Consider the following 17,117-nt stretch of genomic DNA (forward strand, 5'->3'; position numbering starts at 1 on the left):
ACGTAGAGAAACTGAAAACTTGAATGACCCAATGTAGAGATGGACTGATGTCATTAAGAATTCCTGGTACTTCGTCGAAAAATATGTACATGTGTTGAAGACAACTTCATTTGCTTCAACCTTGTTTGTTTACCTTACATACCTCTGTACAGAGGTACCATTGTTCCTACTAATAGCTCTCTCAATGAGCCGGTGACACACCATGATCTGCCGTGAGTTCGTGCTGAGATTTTCTTTCAGACGATCTCCTTCTATGATATGAGTCGACTCTTTTACGAGGTGGGTCTATTGCTCCTATATGCAAAAGGAATTCAATAAATAATGCATAACATATATACATGTAGGTAATTTTATAAAATAAGGGCAGTGGTCCAGATAGGTCGTCCGAAGATATGAGATAATTGTTTTTTTTTTTCATTTTAGCCTATTTTACAAGTTTTAGCCTCAAATTACCTTTGACATGAAAATTCCCATAGTGTAGCTTTGGCCCAAGTTTGATATAAAATTGGATCGATTGAGCCCATATTTATTGGTCGAGCTATGAGTTTTAAAATATTGGAATAGACTTAGTTTAAAACTCAAAGCGAGACCAATAAATATTGGGCGTAAAACATCCAATTTTATCATTATTATGTTTTGGATCCAATATTTTAGCACACTTGGATTCATCAAAACATAACGTTTGCAATAGCATGTGAACTGTTCATATGAGACCACATTTTAACCAAAAATCTTACATAAAGGTTGACAGACACACACCCCAACTGATGGACACACAGTGACTAATGGACACGACACATGATACAATAAGGTCTTGTCCTATACAGACAACCTAAAAATAGAAAGTGATTTCATGTGATCCCTCTTCTCTTTCCATCTCTTTTCTCCTCTCTCCTTAATACATTCTCATTTTCTCTGATTTTCTCTGTCAAATTTGACACCTATTACATTTTCTTGTCTAGACATTTGGCTATTCCTATTGAAATCCATGTACCCCCTATGGAATACATTTACCTTAATCTTCCACATAGGGAATGTGAAATTCAAATGCGGATATCTGAATGGGTGACTTCATTAGAATTCTACAACCCCTGTGTAGCAGATTAAAGTTAAGTCTTCAAAAGGGGGTTATGGATTTCAACTGGAATAACCCATTACAAAGAAGTGGTTTGCATGAGGCTGAGCACTTCTTCATTTTTACCTATTTTCTTGTAGTTAATGGATTCAACATTATTATGCATGGTATACAATAATTTACTATTACACACCTAGAGAGTATAAAACCCAGGTTTCACATTGTGCTTATGACTCATTTAATTATAAACCACCTGCATCTCGTATTTTTATGTAATGCAATAACTTTTTATGTGACCATCTGCAACATGACTTTTCCCATAAGAAGCATTTAGAAATTGTAATAAACCCTTAATTCTCATCTAACCAAGTGGACAAAAAGAGAGGGGCCAGCATTTGGCAGGGCAAAAAGTGGGGCAGTTTGAAATAGGTGGGAAAGATTTTTGGCAAGCCAAAAGAGGACAAGAGATTTTTGGCACACATTTATGGGGCTCCTTATGATCTACAAAGGCTTAAGTAACAGTACAGAAACATTCAATTTTTGCTCCCGTGTTCAAAGGGGGGGGGGAGGGGAGGCAAGGTTTTGTGGCTTTTTTAGCAGGCCATATTGAAATGTGCATATGGGGGGATAATTATTGCACAGACCTAATCAGTATCTTCTTACCTTGAAATAGGGCTTCTTCAAATTTCATTATATTTTTATTGGTAGGATAAGGAAAATTAATATTAAGTTTATATTATAGTGGGTTTACTGTCTTTTTTTTCAATATATCTATTTTTGATTACCAGCGAGCTACACCTGGAACACAGCTGGACTCTTTAATGGACAAGTATATACCTACCTGAATCTGCTCTTGCTCTATATTCTTGCTCATCTTCAAAGCTAGGTTTTCGTTGTTTGCGGTCTAGCAGCAAGGAATAAACTAGTTTCTCTGAGTTGTGTCTGTAAAATGCAAGCAAGGCATTCATCATAAAATACATATCCGTGAAATTTGTGGATCTTCTCCATCCATGAAATTCATGGATCTTCCCCCATTCAGAATTACTTTTTCCAAATAGAACTATAGCTCAGTTTACAGAGAACACCCTCGAATAGTGCAAGCTTACACAAAGCGGCCCGAAAATGCTAGCCAGCATATGGTTTAGCTAAAGTTTGTTTGGCTTATAATTGGGGAAAATTATTTGTTTTTATTACTACGCATCAATAAAGTCCAAACTCACGCTCACGTAAATTCACATACACATGCACCAGTCATGCATTTCGCAACTAGCATAAGTACTGTGCCCAACTTCAAGCACCCCACTCTATATCAATACACAGATGTCAGGAGTCTTATATTTTTCGCCAATTATAAGCCAAACAAACTTTAGTTGGGGTATCTCAAAGGGTATAAGATGGGACTGAACCAGTGCTATAGACAATCTATATAAATAGAGGAGCTAGTATAAATCACTCTAACATAGAACATTGAGGACTGTTAAAGAGAAATTACTCTTGCATGTCAGATAGTGTCCATATAGCACATAACAAAAAAGCACCATGACATTCACAATGATTTTTAGCTTAGCTTCTGGGCCTAGATGAATCCTCAATAAAGTTATCTTCAAACCATGATCAACCCTTTCTTGGGTGTACTCCACTGGCCCATGAAATGACTGGATAGCAGTAATTGGACTTTGGCAACCAATGGACTTGCCATGGTCACTATATGAATGGCCAGTCCCAGGACTTTAGTTAGCAATCATAGCATTTGAGGTTTTACACCTTATAGTCACTAGACTTTGTATATTGCTGATAGCGATCGATAGGCAAACGTGATGCATGCTGGGAACGAAAAGGGCTCAAAACTATTGAATTTGTTATCTGTGACGGCAAATTTAGTCCCTTTTTGTTCCCAGCATGCATCACTTTTGCCTATCGATCGCCATTAGCAATATACCTTCTGGACTTGTGTCATTTCAAGAGAAGAACTTCTTAGAACAACCCCTTGTACTAGTCTAACTTGCACCTGTTCACCTAGTGATAGAATCCAGGGAAATCATTAGCAATTCTAGCTGTGCACTGCTCCCAATCCCTGCTTGACTCACTGCCACCTGCAAACCAATTATGTGTGATAACTGATAACTTACTGTGGATTGAGTAGATTTCTTATAAGTTTTTCTTTATCTTTGAAGCATCCTAGAGAACTCATGCTACTTAGTACGTCTGAATCCAGATCTTCATCACACATAATTACTGGCACCTGAAAGGAGACGGTGAACATACATATTATGTCAATGTTATTGTAGATGGCAACATTTATATTTGACAATATCAATTTTTCAACAATTTATGTGTTCTTTGGGGATAATAACAGATGGACAAAATAGCTAAACTGGTTTGTAATTAAGAAAGAGGTTATGGGGATGGGGTGTTGTGGGGTGGTGGTGTAACACATGGATCCAGATAGCCAAGGTGCTCAAAATTTTAGCCTGGCCCATGGACCTGAAAAAGGTAATTCTGGCTCTGGTTGTATGACCCAAACCAGAGTCATTTGGACAATGTTGACATTTTTGGAATCAATAGATCTGGTTTAATGACAAAAACACCATTTCAATTCTAATCCAATGCAAAGTTAAGACTGGACCTTACAATGTGCATTAACTGATCACTTTACAAGTGCTAACAATGGACTATTTCATTTAAAATCTACCCTAACCCTGTAGAAGATGTTGAAGTATCCTCCACTGGGGGAGCATGAATTTTAAATAGAATGAACACATTAGGCAGCTTCATTTGAATCTCATACACCCTCTGAGAAAGATTCAAACTAAATTTTCCACGGAGGGAGGGTGAGCTTCAAAGAGTTAATGTGCTCATTCCGTTTGATTTGAAATCCATACTTCTCATATGATAGATATTTCTAAAACCTTGCAGGTAGGGGCATGAAATTTGAATAATTATTAGCCCAATCTCATTTCCTGATAAAGCCCTCAATTCCAGAGGTTTGCAAGTCTCTAAAATTGTAAACAGGCTAAGAGTTTCCATAAGTCTAATTATAGTTTACACAGAATATACAATGTTTGATTTACATTACTTGAATAATCAATATAACAATATAACAAATAAAAAATATTTAAAGAAACAACAATATATAACAAAGTTTCAAGAATCACAAACATGCTGGAAAAGAGTGTAAGTAATCTATTAAAAATACAGAAAAAGACAAAAAGACAGGCACTATATACAAGTTGCAAATAAATGCAAGAAATTAGCCAAGCAAGTAGTGGACAAGAAATAATTGGAAAGAATCATAAGAATTTCAAGTAAGAAAAAGAATAGACCTACAGGTGCATTACTACCTAACCAATTTGATACAAATTTGATAATAATGAAAATCATACAGAAACATAATTAGTAAACAAAATTGACTTACAATGAATACCATAAATTTTTTTAAATCATGTGATTGTTATAGCTCAAAATAACACATAAATATTGAAGGAATATTCCCAAAATAAACAATATTCAAAAGAGACATTGCAAATTGTTGTTGACAAATGGGATGAAACATTGGTAGGAATGGAAATGCAACAACCAAAATTCTTCAATGTTGCAAGGAAGGGTCTTTATGACCGAACATGTTATATACCCAATTTTACACAGTGTGGGAAAATCAGACCGGTCAGAAATTAGTGAGTTAAGGGTACATGAAAGTGCATAATTAAAAAGCTAATGGGTCTAGTTGAAGGTCACAGAGAAGGAACCTTCATTCCTAAAACATGGGGTACCAAATGACAGGGTTCAAATCCATTGGAAAATATCAAAACATGGAATTGTATCATTACCATTATAACTGGAACATTAACCTTATTGACAATGAAAAAATATAAAAAACAATATTTAAAATAATGAAAAACTGTTTGCACAATATAATAGTTTGATGGCAAGTAAATTGTAATGCAAACTTGGTATCATCAAAACATGTCCACAAATCATGTTTCACTTTTTTTCCTATTTACTAAGCTCAAGAATTCACTCAATTTGACCAACTCTATCTATGAGCTATATCATTGCCTGAATGTGATTAATGAAGACAATTGCTGTTATTCTAAAGAAGAAAATTGGATAGGAAAAATTGCAACAATTTCAAGCAAAGTTACAATGTCAGAACTTGAGACAGTCAAAGAAGAGAGATGTTGCAGTCAGAGAAAACCTGTGATTCTCAGTGATAGCACCAAGGGGACAATGGGCATCAAAAAATGCCAAATTTTAGGCAAATTTATCCCCAACATTTTCTTGCCCCTCCATCGAAAAAAGTTCTGGTGCCATCAATGGTTTTAATTATATACAAAGCAATGAGTATTATATACAAATGCAAGTTGAAGTGTTGTTATAATATATACAGTGAGTTGTCAAATAAGACATTCTGAAATAGACACAGTCATATTATGCTCAATATTATACAGTAGTATGTAATAAAATAAGAAAGGATGTGTCCCATGAAACACAAATGGGGCCCGCCTGCTGTTGTGGTTTCCAACCAAATTGTAGCATAAAATACCAGGCTGAGGCTAGCTGGTATTTATATACCATATTGTTCCTAATAAACGCCCCTGCCCTAAGAAATTTAGCTCTTATAAATAACCCCTTTTTGAAACATTTCACGCCTGGGGCTTTTCTTTGGAACAATACGCTACCAAAGTTTCAGCGACCAAGAAGGTGGTAAAGATGTAGGTTGCAAAAATGCTGTATTTCTCAAGTTAGGTACAACAAGGAAAAGTTTTAATTAATACAAAATTGCAGCCATCATGCAGAGTTCTTGATCTGTGCACATGAAGTCAGTGCTCAATATTGCCAACTTGCAAGTCTACAATGTGTAATATATGTTATAGCCTTATGCATGTACAATGGCTGGTAAAACCCACTTTTCAAATGTGCCCTCGTCATCCATTGTCCAAAGTGATTGTTTTGAATTTTATAATTTAATGTTTGAATCTTTCTAAACAATCAGACATTCCAGCCAAAATGTTGCCTCTCGAATTCTCATAATTAGTGGTACATAATTATGTCAAAGTTCAAGCTAAAACAGTGGACCACGCCTAACCCTCACCCCACCCCTGATATATCCCCAACATGCCAATTTAAATGAAACAACCCTGACATGCCTAATATATGAAGCGTTTATATATAAGAGTGCCAGAATTTCTAATGCAGCACACATTATGCTTGAGGTGCATGAACAAGCCATAAAATGGGATGCACAATGACTACTCCATTCATCTTGGTGTTACATACCCTCATCATCATTAGTACAACATTGTGCATGTAGATATTCTGGCACAGAGTGTAGAAAAATGTACAGTGGCATAATAGTGATTTCATATTATGAGAAAAAAGAGCAGTGAATAGAGAAACTGCCAGCCAAAGTGATAAGTACTAAGGCTAGACTTGTAGTATGAGTACTTTTTATGAGTATATACAAGTCCAAGTACAGTACATTGGCAAATCACAAGTATGAATACAGTATATCACTAGTATGAATATGAGTACAAATGCTTTGAAACAACCCATACTCATGTAACAGTACTGTACTTGAGTACTCATAGTATACACCAGTACTGTACTCAAATACCAGTACTATACAAGTACTCATACACCAGCACTGTACTCAAATACCAGTACTGTACTCAAGTACTCATGCACCAGAACTGTACTCAAATACCAGTACTGTACTCAAGTACTCATGCACCAGTACTGTACTTGAATACCAGTACTGTACTTGAGTACTCATACACCAGTACTGTACTCAAATACCAGTACCATATTCAAATACTCATACACCAGTACTGTACTCAAATACCAGTACTGTACTCAAGTACTCATGCACCAGTACTGTACTCAAATACCAGTACCATACTCAAATACTCATACACCAGTACTGTACTCAAATACCAGTACTGTACTCAAGTACTCATGCACCAGTACTGTACTCAAATACCAGTACTGTACTCAAGTACTCATGCACCAGTACTGTACTCGAATACTACAAGTCCAGAATTAACTGGGGAGCAAAGTGGTTTAGATCTTAAATAATACAGGAGTGTTGCCCTATCTTATGCCATTTAGTGCGTGAGTAGAGCTTTCATCTAAGAGCAAGAAAAGATGCAATATTTACATTTCATTTTTGTAAGAAAGTCATAATTTTAATGGCAGTTTGCACATTTAATATCTTTGCATTTTGAGCATATCTGACAAAAGAAAATGATAACTGTACTGTCATACTCATATTTATGTATAAAAACATGTTTTATTTCAAATTGTGTTACCAATACTAAACAATAGCTTTGTATTAGATGATGGAATTACACCTAACTGCAATTTTTAAAAATTGAAAATAATTATTTTTCCTTTCCCGAGTCATTGCTATTGTGAATGCAATTAGCATTGTCATCTGAAAATATGTTTTGTACGTGCACAGGCAAACATTAATTCACTTCAATTTTATGTTCTAAATATATATCTCCATCTAATTATGACTTTCTTGAAAGCAAATCTCAGAAGGCACACTTTTCTACAATATTCAACTTGAATACAACATAAATTACCCCTTGTTTTTGTGTTTCGTTCTTGTTGCCAGGCTAGATAATATGTCATCATATGGAAAATAAAGTAAGCAGGCAAGACATTATTAAACATAAATCAATGTTAGACAAATAAGGCAGAGACAAAAAGTACTTGTAGACAATTTTGCATTAAAATTAAAATGGTAATCTGCTGTGGTGTTTCTCTCCAATTCCTCCTCATCTGTATAGCCTGCGGGTCTACTGCATTATCACATGATTGCTTCTATCTAGTGCTTAACAAATAATCCCAAATACTAAGGCAAATCAAATTTAGCATTGCCACATTTTTACAAAAATGTGATTTTAGGAGATACAAAATCTGTTGTACGAGCGGAGGGACTTGCCAAGTAAGGTCAGTCGGTCGGGATTGTGTTTTTTTATGTTATTTTTCTGGAATAGGATAAATAACCTTTAAAAATCACTGAAAGCTGAAATATGTTTGCAAACATACTTTGAACATTTTCTGATTATTCAAGAAAAATCTAAAAATCTGTCAAAATTAATCCACTTTGTCAAACAAAAACACTATTTTTAATTTCATACAGCTAACAAAATGCCAAATTTGGGTCATTTAGGGCCGTAGAACAGGTTTTTTCCAGTTACATGTATGGAAGATATAGGTAAAGCCATACGGGGGAGTAGGGATTTTAAAAAAAATAATTAAACCTAGCCAATTCCATTTGAAAAACACACTTCCCTCTGTGAAAGTTTGTATGACGAACTACTCATTTTCTTTAATCGTGTCACAAATGAGACAATATTAATGTGTCATTGACTTATAGACAATAGAGCACAGCAGGTGAAATGGTCAGAATATTGCTGCATAAATAGTCTATTTATGATTGTCTGTCATACATTTTCTACTTTAAAAAACACCTGTTGTCCAATCCAACATCAATCATTTACTTAATGTTAGGGACAAGATCAAAAATGTGCAAGGTGAGATGATAAAAGTCTTAATGTTAATTTCTCTTGAGTTGGCAAAGTGACAATAGTTACTTCAAAATGGGAAGAAGACATTTTCAATCATTATTATTATTTAATAATTACAAGCCAACAGATACACAATAATACAAAATCCTTTTCAACATCGGACTATTCCAGTTGAAATCCATACACCCCTATGGAAAACATAACCTTAATCTCCCACACACAGGCGTCAATTCCTTTGCGGGGATGGATTTCAACTGGAATAACCCAATTCAACTGGATTTCTTTGCATAATCAATCATTTTCTTTACAATCAAGGAGGTGGTACATCTTTTAGTGTGTGAAGTTCTGCCATATTAGGGGTCAAAGTCCAAAATTGGGGAAAATATCAAATATATTGTGGTTTCTGTTAAATCTAATAATACACATTATGTAAGAAAGCATGGGGAGAAAGGAGAAAGATGACAAAAATATATGACCTAGCTATCTGCCTGCACAAGATTTGAGACTTTATCTATAGGTCTATGGATTATATTACCATTTACGTGCATTCTCAAAATTTGCAGATTTATATTACTTGATTTGACAGCAATTCTATTTACCTACTTGGGTTTCCATGGCTGACTTAAGAGGAGTTAATTTTCCATCTTTTTCAATCAGGCATGCATTAGTGATAAGTATGTAGGAAGTATATCTGCCTATATAAGTCTATATCACCTTTCACCCTGTGCCAAGTAACTGGGCTTCTTGTGACTATAGTGTGCTATGCCCATGTGACAGATATGAAATGGATTGAAATGGTTTTCCAGTTTCAGTTTGAATGCTTAAAACTGTGATATTTACACAAATGAATGTTTTGTTATCCTGATGGTGTTACAATCTCAGAAACAAAAGCATTTTAAGGCCCAATTTTGTCCTCTATTATTATAGAACTCACACTCAAGAAAATACTTCTATAAACTGAAAGAATTAACCCTTTTCATTTCATTTTTGGAAGTAAATTTTCATAGATTATGAAGGTCATTTCGCACAAAGCACACACACATTCACAATTTTACACCATTTTATAGGTGTTTTCCAAATCTTTATTGTTTTCTTTAGTTGTCAAGGATATCGCCCCTTACTTATTATTTCCATTTCCCCTTTTCCTCCTTCGTCTCTTTTTTCTTCCATTTCCCCAGCTCATTTTTTAATTTAAAGGCAATGGGAACATCAAACCCTCTTGTAAGAGAGGCAAATACTTCAACCATAACTACTCTCAGCGGCATATGCAAAATAGACCAAGCATTGTTTGTTAAAGTTGGTTAAGAGTGATTTGGATCTGGAACACACCCAATGGTCTATCCTATGAAACACTCTAGTGTAAAGGCAATGGGAATATCAAACCCTGGCCCTCTTGTAACAGAGGCAAGTACTTCAATCACAAACTACCCTCAGCTGTAGATGCAAGTGTTTGTTAAATTTGGTTAAGAGTCAACTGGATCTGGAACACACCCAATGGTCCATCCTATGAATAGCCTCAATGTAATAGCCTCAATGTACATCTAGAAACCTTGGATCACAATAGGACTATATACCTCAGAGCATTTTAACACCTTGGATTTGGGTTAACTCTCTTCAACATGTGCATGTCTGTTAGGCATAGTACTTCAGACTCCTTTATTTCGATGTCATATACTTTCAATATTATTATTCGTTATTCAATCAATTCAAGTCCTTTTTACCTTCTAATATATAATAAATGTTTTGCTGACAAAAAAGTATTCAACATCAAATATTTGGTTGTGAATACTATTCTGTCCCTTAATCTATCCAATGGTGAACACTTTTGTCATCAACAAACAGTGACTTGGAACAATTTGAATTTCACCTACTTGTTGAAAGTATTCAACATCAAATCTTTGACATCAAAAATATATAGAGTACGAATCTGCCCTTAGATAATGCATGTAAGAGATGGGTAAAGGACTTTGACAATGGGCCTCTTACTTGAATCTGCCCTTTAAATGCATGTAAGAGATGGGTAAAGGACTTTGACAATAGGGTATATTGCTGATCCATTGATTATCCTTTTCTGGTGCATTGTGGGATTGAAAAGGGGCAAATCGATCGCTAATTTGCTCCTTTTCTATCCCACAATGCACCAGAAAAGGATAATTAATGGATCAGCAATATACCCTATGGGCCTCTTACTTGAATCTGCCCTTTAAATGCATGTATGAGATAGGTGAAGGACTTTGACAATGGGCCTCTTGCATGAATCTGCCCTTTAAACACATGTAAGAGATAGGTGAAGGACTTTGACAATGAGCCTTGTACAACTTTTTTCAAGTTTTTTTCAATTCCCATCAGCAAACCCAGCAGACTGTGACTAGATGCAATTGGCAGATGTGTACATGTATATGCATACTCTTATCCAATGAGGTAGAATGAGAGAGTACCAACTCCACCATGTTTGTATATCACTCATAAAGAACCTCTAAATTATTTTGCTATGCACCCAACAAACTTCAGACTCAAAGTGTGTTCTCCTTGTAACATGTTATGTCAAAAATGTGAACTAAGCGCTGCGCTGCATACCCAGATCTTAAATATTCAATCATAAAGACACAAATTATTGTTCGATATTGGGTTCTTGCCGATAAATGCCTAACATTAACTACATTAAAGGGAATCCATGAGCGACAAACCAAGATGGTGAATTTACCAGTGTTATGTATGGTACAATTTTGAGTCAGCAATCTGAGAGTATAAAGTCCGATTCAGACTTCACATCGTAGCGCATCAAATCTGAGCCAGGTTTTTATGTCATCGTGCGGTAGAAATTTCGGTCCGCAATGGAGTTGGATTTTGTTCAACTTTATTGCATCACTCTGCGATATATCGCAGCCGTGTACAGTTGTGATTGGCTACTGGAAAATCAAGGTTGGCAAAATGACCATCAAAGGAGATGCAGACCCCACATGCTTTTAAAACATCCCAGCATCGCGCGATGAAATTAGAATGTACATTTTAATTTCATATGTGATTCTGTAATGTTTTAAAAGCATCGCATCGCGCTGCGATGTGGAGTCTGAATTGAACTTAATAGCTTTGACTCTAACTGAAGTCAGTAACATGGTCGTACTTTCTCAAGTAACAAAAAACAATCCTACTCATTTGCAATAATCAATCAAAATAGACCCTAGAGACTGAAGTATAAATTGAATTCAGTAATATTAGAAAGTAAAAATCCAGGGGGAGGGGGTTCTCAGTACAAATGGCTATACCAGGATATGTTGCTGAAATGAGTCTCCTTATAAGAATGAGCCTCTTTTTTTGAATTTCAGAAATTGGTATATACATGTAGATGGGTCTTTATTCAGACTTTTATTAAATAAATTTGTTGAGGAAATTGGTCCAATTTTGTATAAATCTCAAACTAAAATTTCCCAAAATATTTCCAAATTTTGGTGAAATTGTCAAATTTGTATCAAATTTGGCTTAAAATCTGGGCCTTGTGCACTTCCAGACTCTCGGTGGCACATCCTACCCATGATACTCAGACCCGAAACTAACATTTAGTGAAAAATGCTGAAAATACTATAAAAAAAAAGCTGAAAACAGCGTAAAATGCAAAGAAAACATGTAAATTTGATGAACATAAAAAGCTGAAATCCGCTAAAAAGAAAAAAAGTTTCAGGTCTGCATACTAAACTGCTTTTTACAAATGGACGTTTATTCCTTTTATATACATTGATTAAATAATTATTACAATTTAGCATTGAGGACTTCTATTAGTATCTTGTATCATATACAAAAACAGCGGTCTGAAGAATGCTACTATAAACAAGCCCAAATTTTGACATTTTAGGTTTACATTTCTGGCAGAGATGGAAGGGATTGTTTCAAGGATGTCATCAGTATTTTGGTTTGTTCCCTTATTTACTTGTTCTTTCAATGTATTGACAAATGGAAACAAAAATGTACAATTATATAGATTTCCTCGTTGGAAAACTTTTATGGAAAAAACTAGTCCAAGTTAAAAAAAGAATGGGCAAGAATTGAAATTTCACACAAATCATATGTCCACACTCACAATCAAACAATAAAACTATACATTAAAAAAAGATCTTTGAATTTGACATTTCTTTTCTTATTTCTTATTTTTCTTATTGCCTTTACAAATCAAATATAACCCATGCAACTCCAGCAGTTCAAAACAAACATAGATCATTCCTTGATCCGAATTAAAGATATGAGCATCATTCCATACCTATTTGAATCTCTATACCATAAAAATTTTACCCATCAAAATGTTAATTCTCTCTTCTTACACGGAAGGAACTGAATTGCGTACATGCCCGATATGTGCATATGCGTAGCTTACATGTTACTCAACAGTACCAGTGCAGAACACATACTCTTAGAGTACATAAATTCCAATATAATGCGCATATCTCCAAGCTACTACACCCACCACATGCAATATAGCTAATGACTTCCGAAAGTGTATCAGGATAGACACCAGGGAAAGGGACTTAATTCTACTATTTATTTTCATTAGCATTACATTCCTTGGTGGCCGATTCAACAGCTTTATCATACTCTAGCAACAGCCTGGATCCATTACACATGTGCTCATTAACTAGGCTTCTTGAAGCACTGTTTGGATATGCACAGGTATGAGATAAAGGATCATCATGTCCTTAGAGTCAAGAAAAAAATTACTATTGATACATCGACTCATAGCATAAGCAAAGATAGAATAAAGAACCCTGGGGTGTATCTTTGACAATGAATTCAATATAGGCTCAGCACTGAGTTATATAATGCAGCTAAAATGGGCTGTTCCATTTGAAACCCACACTCTCCTTGTGGAAGATTTAGCATTAAGTTTTCCTCAGAGGGAGTATGGGTTTCAAATAAAACAGAAATTGGGCAACTTCCATTTGAAATACTCTACTTGTGGAATATATAGGTTAAGCCATATACAAGGGGAGTATGTGTTTCAAAAGAGTTAACCCTGCCCATTTCATTTGAAAAACATACTCCCTCTGTAGAAGCCTTTTCTTAAATCTTCCACAGGGTGTGCGTATTTGGAATGGAATAGCCAATTGTAAGAATTATATGAAATTTCAATCTTTTCTCATCTTAGTTGGTTCAAAACATCTTCACATAAATGCAGTGGTCCAATGCCAGAATCATTAGACATGATAAGGACCTTAAAGTATCACCAAGACAATAGGAAGTATTTGTAGTATACCTCTGTATTAGTTTATGTATGATACGACTTCACTCTAAATATTCCCTACTTCTTGTCACATCCAATTCATTCATTATCATTATGCATATGCACAAAATTATTATCTACGCACACAACGCTTTTAGCCCAGAACCATAAAACTAAAGCATCCTCTACTAATTTTCTCAAAATGTTATTTCACATTGCGGGAAATTAACTTCTGTGCTTTTCACACTCAACAAAGCTAATGTAAAAATAAAAATGCATAAATGTTCCCTTACATTATGCACAGGTTTCTAAGGTAAGAAAACTCAACATCGTGAATTTAAAAACTAACAAGTCAGCAATGCGCAAAAAACAAACACACGAAAATGACAAAAAAATTTTAGGCAAGTTATTGACTTTGGTATTTCTCTATCTTCCATGTCAATATTTTTTCTATAAAATGTCAAATGTAATTATAATAAAAATTTTACATCTAATATTATTTAAAGTACAAAATCAAACCATTTAATCTATAAATATATGCTGTTCTTCTTTTTTTATATATAGAAAAAATGTATATTGATCGATCACATTTGTCTTGTGCTTGCTTCTTAGTTGAGGACCCTAGATGTAAATGGAGGTTAAGTCACATTGAGTGCATTTTGAGAAAAATGACAAAAACATGTTTTTCGTAGCTTTTCATGATGAAATGACGTGTGGATGCATGATTATTTCTTGCATTACTGAGACTATCTAAAAAAAGAATTTGTTATGAAAATGTGTGTAATTTGGTTGTATTTGTCAATCTTCATTTTGCTATTAATCACAGTATCTGACACTAACTCATTATTTATGATTTTATGACTTGACCCCTTTTAGATCCAGGGTCTTCAATTGGTACAAAATGTGCAATTGTTCAATATATGCAAACAAAATAAATTGGATGTTAATGTAAGTAATGAGTACATAATATTCATGAACTGCATGTACCAACAGCGGATTCACTAGAAATGTTAATAAATTATTTTCTTGATTCAGAGTTTCTGCTGAATACTACCTCAAAAACGAAAATACTTTTTCGCTGTATATATACAGTCATGCAGTCCAGTGGTCATAACTGAAGCTATAATAATTTTGCTTTTTAATTGGATATCAATTTGATAACAGCGATAGAAATAAAGCAGATCATCCAGACTTAATTTTTAATGGGTGGCTAAAATTTAGATGACCAGTTTATTAATTTATAATTGGATACAAAAAACCCGTTGGTGATTAACACACACATATTTAACTGTGGTGATATTGCTTACCTTGATACCATGTTTTCTGGGTAATTCAGAGTCACCATGACCATCATTCTTAGAACCTCTGTAAACATGTAACAAAGAAGGAAAGAGAGAAAAAAAGATCTAGACTGTAAATAACAATGATAACAAGTAGATTCAGTAATTATGTGGTGCATAATTTTCCATCTCAATTGTTTTGTAAATAAAATGCAATTTGTACATTGATATTTGTCATCTGCTGCAACAAAACCCAGTCTAGATTAAACCTATTCTAATCAATGCTTTCATGTCTGAAATGAAATGCTCCCCCCTCTCTTCCTGGTCAATGTTGAATCCCAATTTTCATTTCCTGTCTCCAAACAATATCCTAACACTGAAGGGTGGTGTGCTGGTAGGGGTGGGGTGTGGTGGAGCTGTGGCTGTGTAGAGAAGACTTCAGGCTTGCCAACGTATGTCACCCCATTTTTTATCAAAGAATTGTACTTGTTCTTACATGTATGTACTTTGAACTCTTTGCCACTGTTATTCTTCAATGCACAGCTATTGATTATTTTGAAACAGAACTGAAAAGTTTGATTTAATAATTGTCTACGGCTGATTCTCTTTGCCATCAGATGTTCTTATTATTCAGATGTATTTTAATGCATTTGTGAAGTATAAAGAGCATTCAACTTTGCTGGGTGTTTTCATTCAAATCATAGTGAATTTGATTTGTTTATTTCTTCCTTTCAAATTTTAATAAAATTATCAACATCATGCATCTGCTCACTATTTGCTTTAATGTACCGTACAGTGTCTTTTTATATTTTAGCTTTTAAAATAATGTCTAGTAAGCGTTTTATGACGTGCATATGGTTGTCATCATCAGTAGCTGATGATGGCACCTCCAATTAAGCAAAATTGGTAGTATTTTAGATGAGCATAAAATACAGACCTCACCTTTGAAAATTATATTTTAATATCAAAATTTGAATTCTTGGTAATGGTTCAGCCTCAATTGGTTGCTATTTGCACTTTATATACCTGATGCATGCTTGGCTTTATATCTAAACCTATCAGGGAATATGCAAGCGCATAGGGGTATGCAACTACTGTATATGCCAATATTTCCCCGTCAAGATATTTCGCGTTTTGAAACAAAAGGATCTTTTAGTGATTTGTTAATTTTGCAGTTGCTTAATTTTGCACCATAATTAAAATGCCTTATTGAACATTTTATGTGTCTTTAATTTCACAGTTGTAGCTGAATTTGAGAAATTTTGCGAAAATTAAACATTGCAAAAATAATCATTTTATACAGTACATTGGTAACTAGAGAGGCTAGGACATGTTAAGAAATTTGCTGCTGTCGGCTAACATTGTCTATCTACTTTAATGCATTGCAAACAACCATGTGATCCATCCAAGTCTGCCTGATTTGAAATACGATTATATACAAATTATCATCTATTTCAAGAACCGCTCTACCAAAATCCCATCTATGTGCACTTTTTTGAAAGAAATTTTGTATAATGATCCAAACTATTTCTAAAACCCAGTTTTTCGCACTGAATTGATTCTGAATCAGTTAATCAATAATCCAACATGACAATCAGCAGGGAATTGGTTAATGAGACTAGCTCTCATCCTGATTTGCACATACAGATTTTTCTCCCTATTTTTATCATATAAATTGACCTAAATGGTAGCTTTCACGGAAATGTGACAATTGCAATTTTATTCCATCAAGGATATCATGTATGACAGCATGTTTTGTTCTAATGCTTCTATCTATGTACGTGAAGCATTGCAATGTATAACATATGCTCAGAGGCAACAAGTAATCCGGGTTGTCAAATCTGCCAATTGGTAGCCCAATTGGGTGACTTTTAACATTTCCAGAGACTTCAGACCATTTCCGGTCCCATCAAAACCAATGGTTGAGAACAAAATTAGGCTACTTTTCAACAGTGGCTCATGTGACTTCTGGTAGTTTCCTGCCCCACAGCAACCGATGGTTAAAAACAACATTG

At 34.6% G+C, this 17,117-nt stretch overlaps 1 protein-coding gene across 1 annotated transcript in view; it reads right to left on the reverse strand.

Moving 5' to 3' along the window:
- LOC140155717 (serine/threonine-protein kinase BRSK2-like) overlaps nucleotides 1-17,117 on the reverse strand; it is a 120,984-nt gene that overhangs the window by 11,368 nt on the left and 92,499 nt on the right. The window contains 4 exon segments of the mRNA XM_072178651.1: nucleotides 171-294; nucleotides 1,917-2,017; nucleotides 3,205-3,317; nucleotides 15,130-15,187. Coding sequence (XP_072034752.1) covers nucleotides 171-294; nucleotides 1,917-2,017; nucleotides 3,205-3,317; nucleotides 15,130-15,187 — 396 coding nt within the window.

Source organism: Amphiura filiformis, chromosome 6, assembly GCF_039555335.1.
Source record: "Amphiura filiformis chromosome 6, Afil_fr2py, whole genome shotgun sequence".
In the NCBI taxonomy this organism is placed as follows: Eukaryota; Metazoa; Echinodermata; class Ophiuroidea; order Amphilepidida; family Amphiuridae; genus Amphiura; species Amphiura filiformis.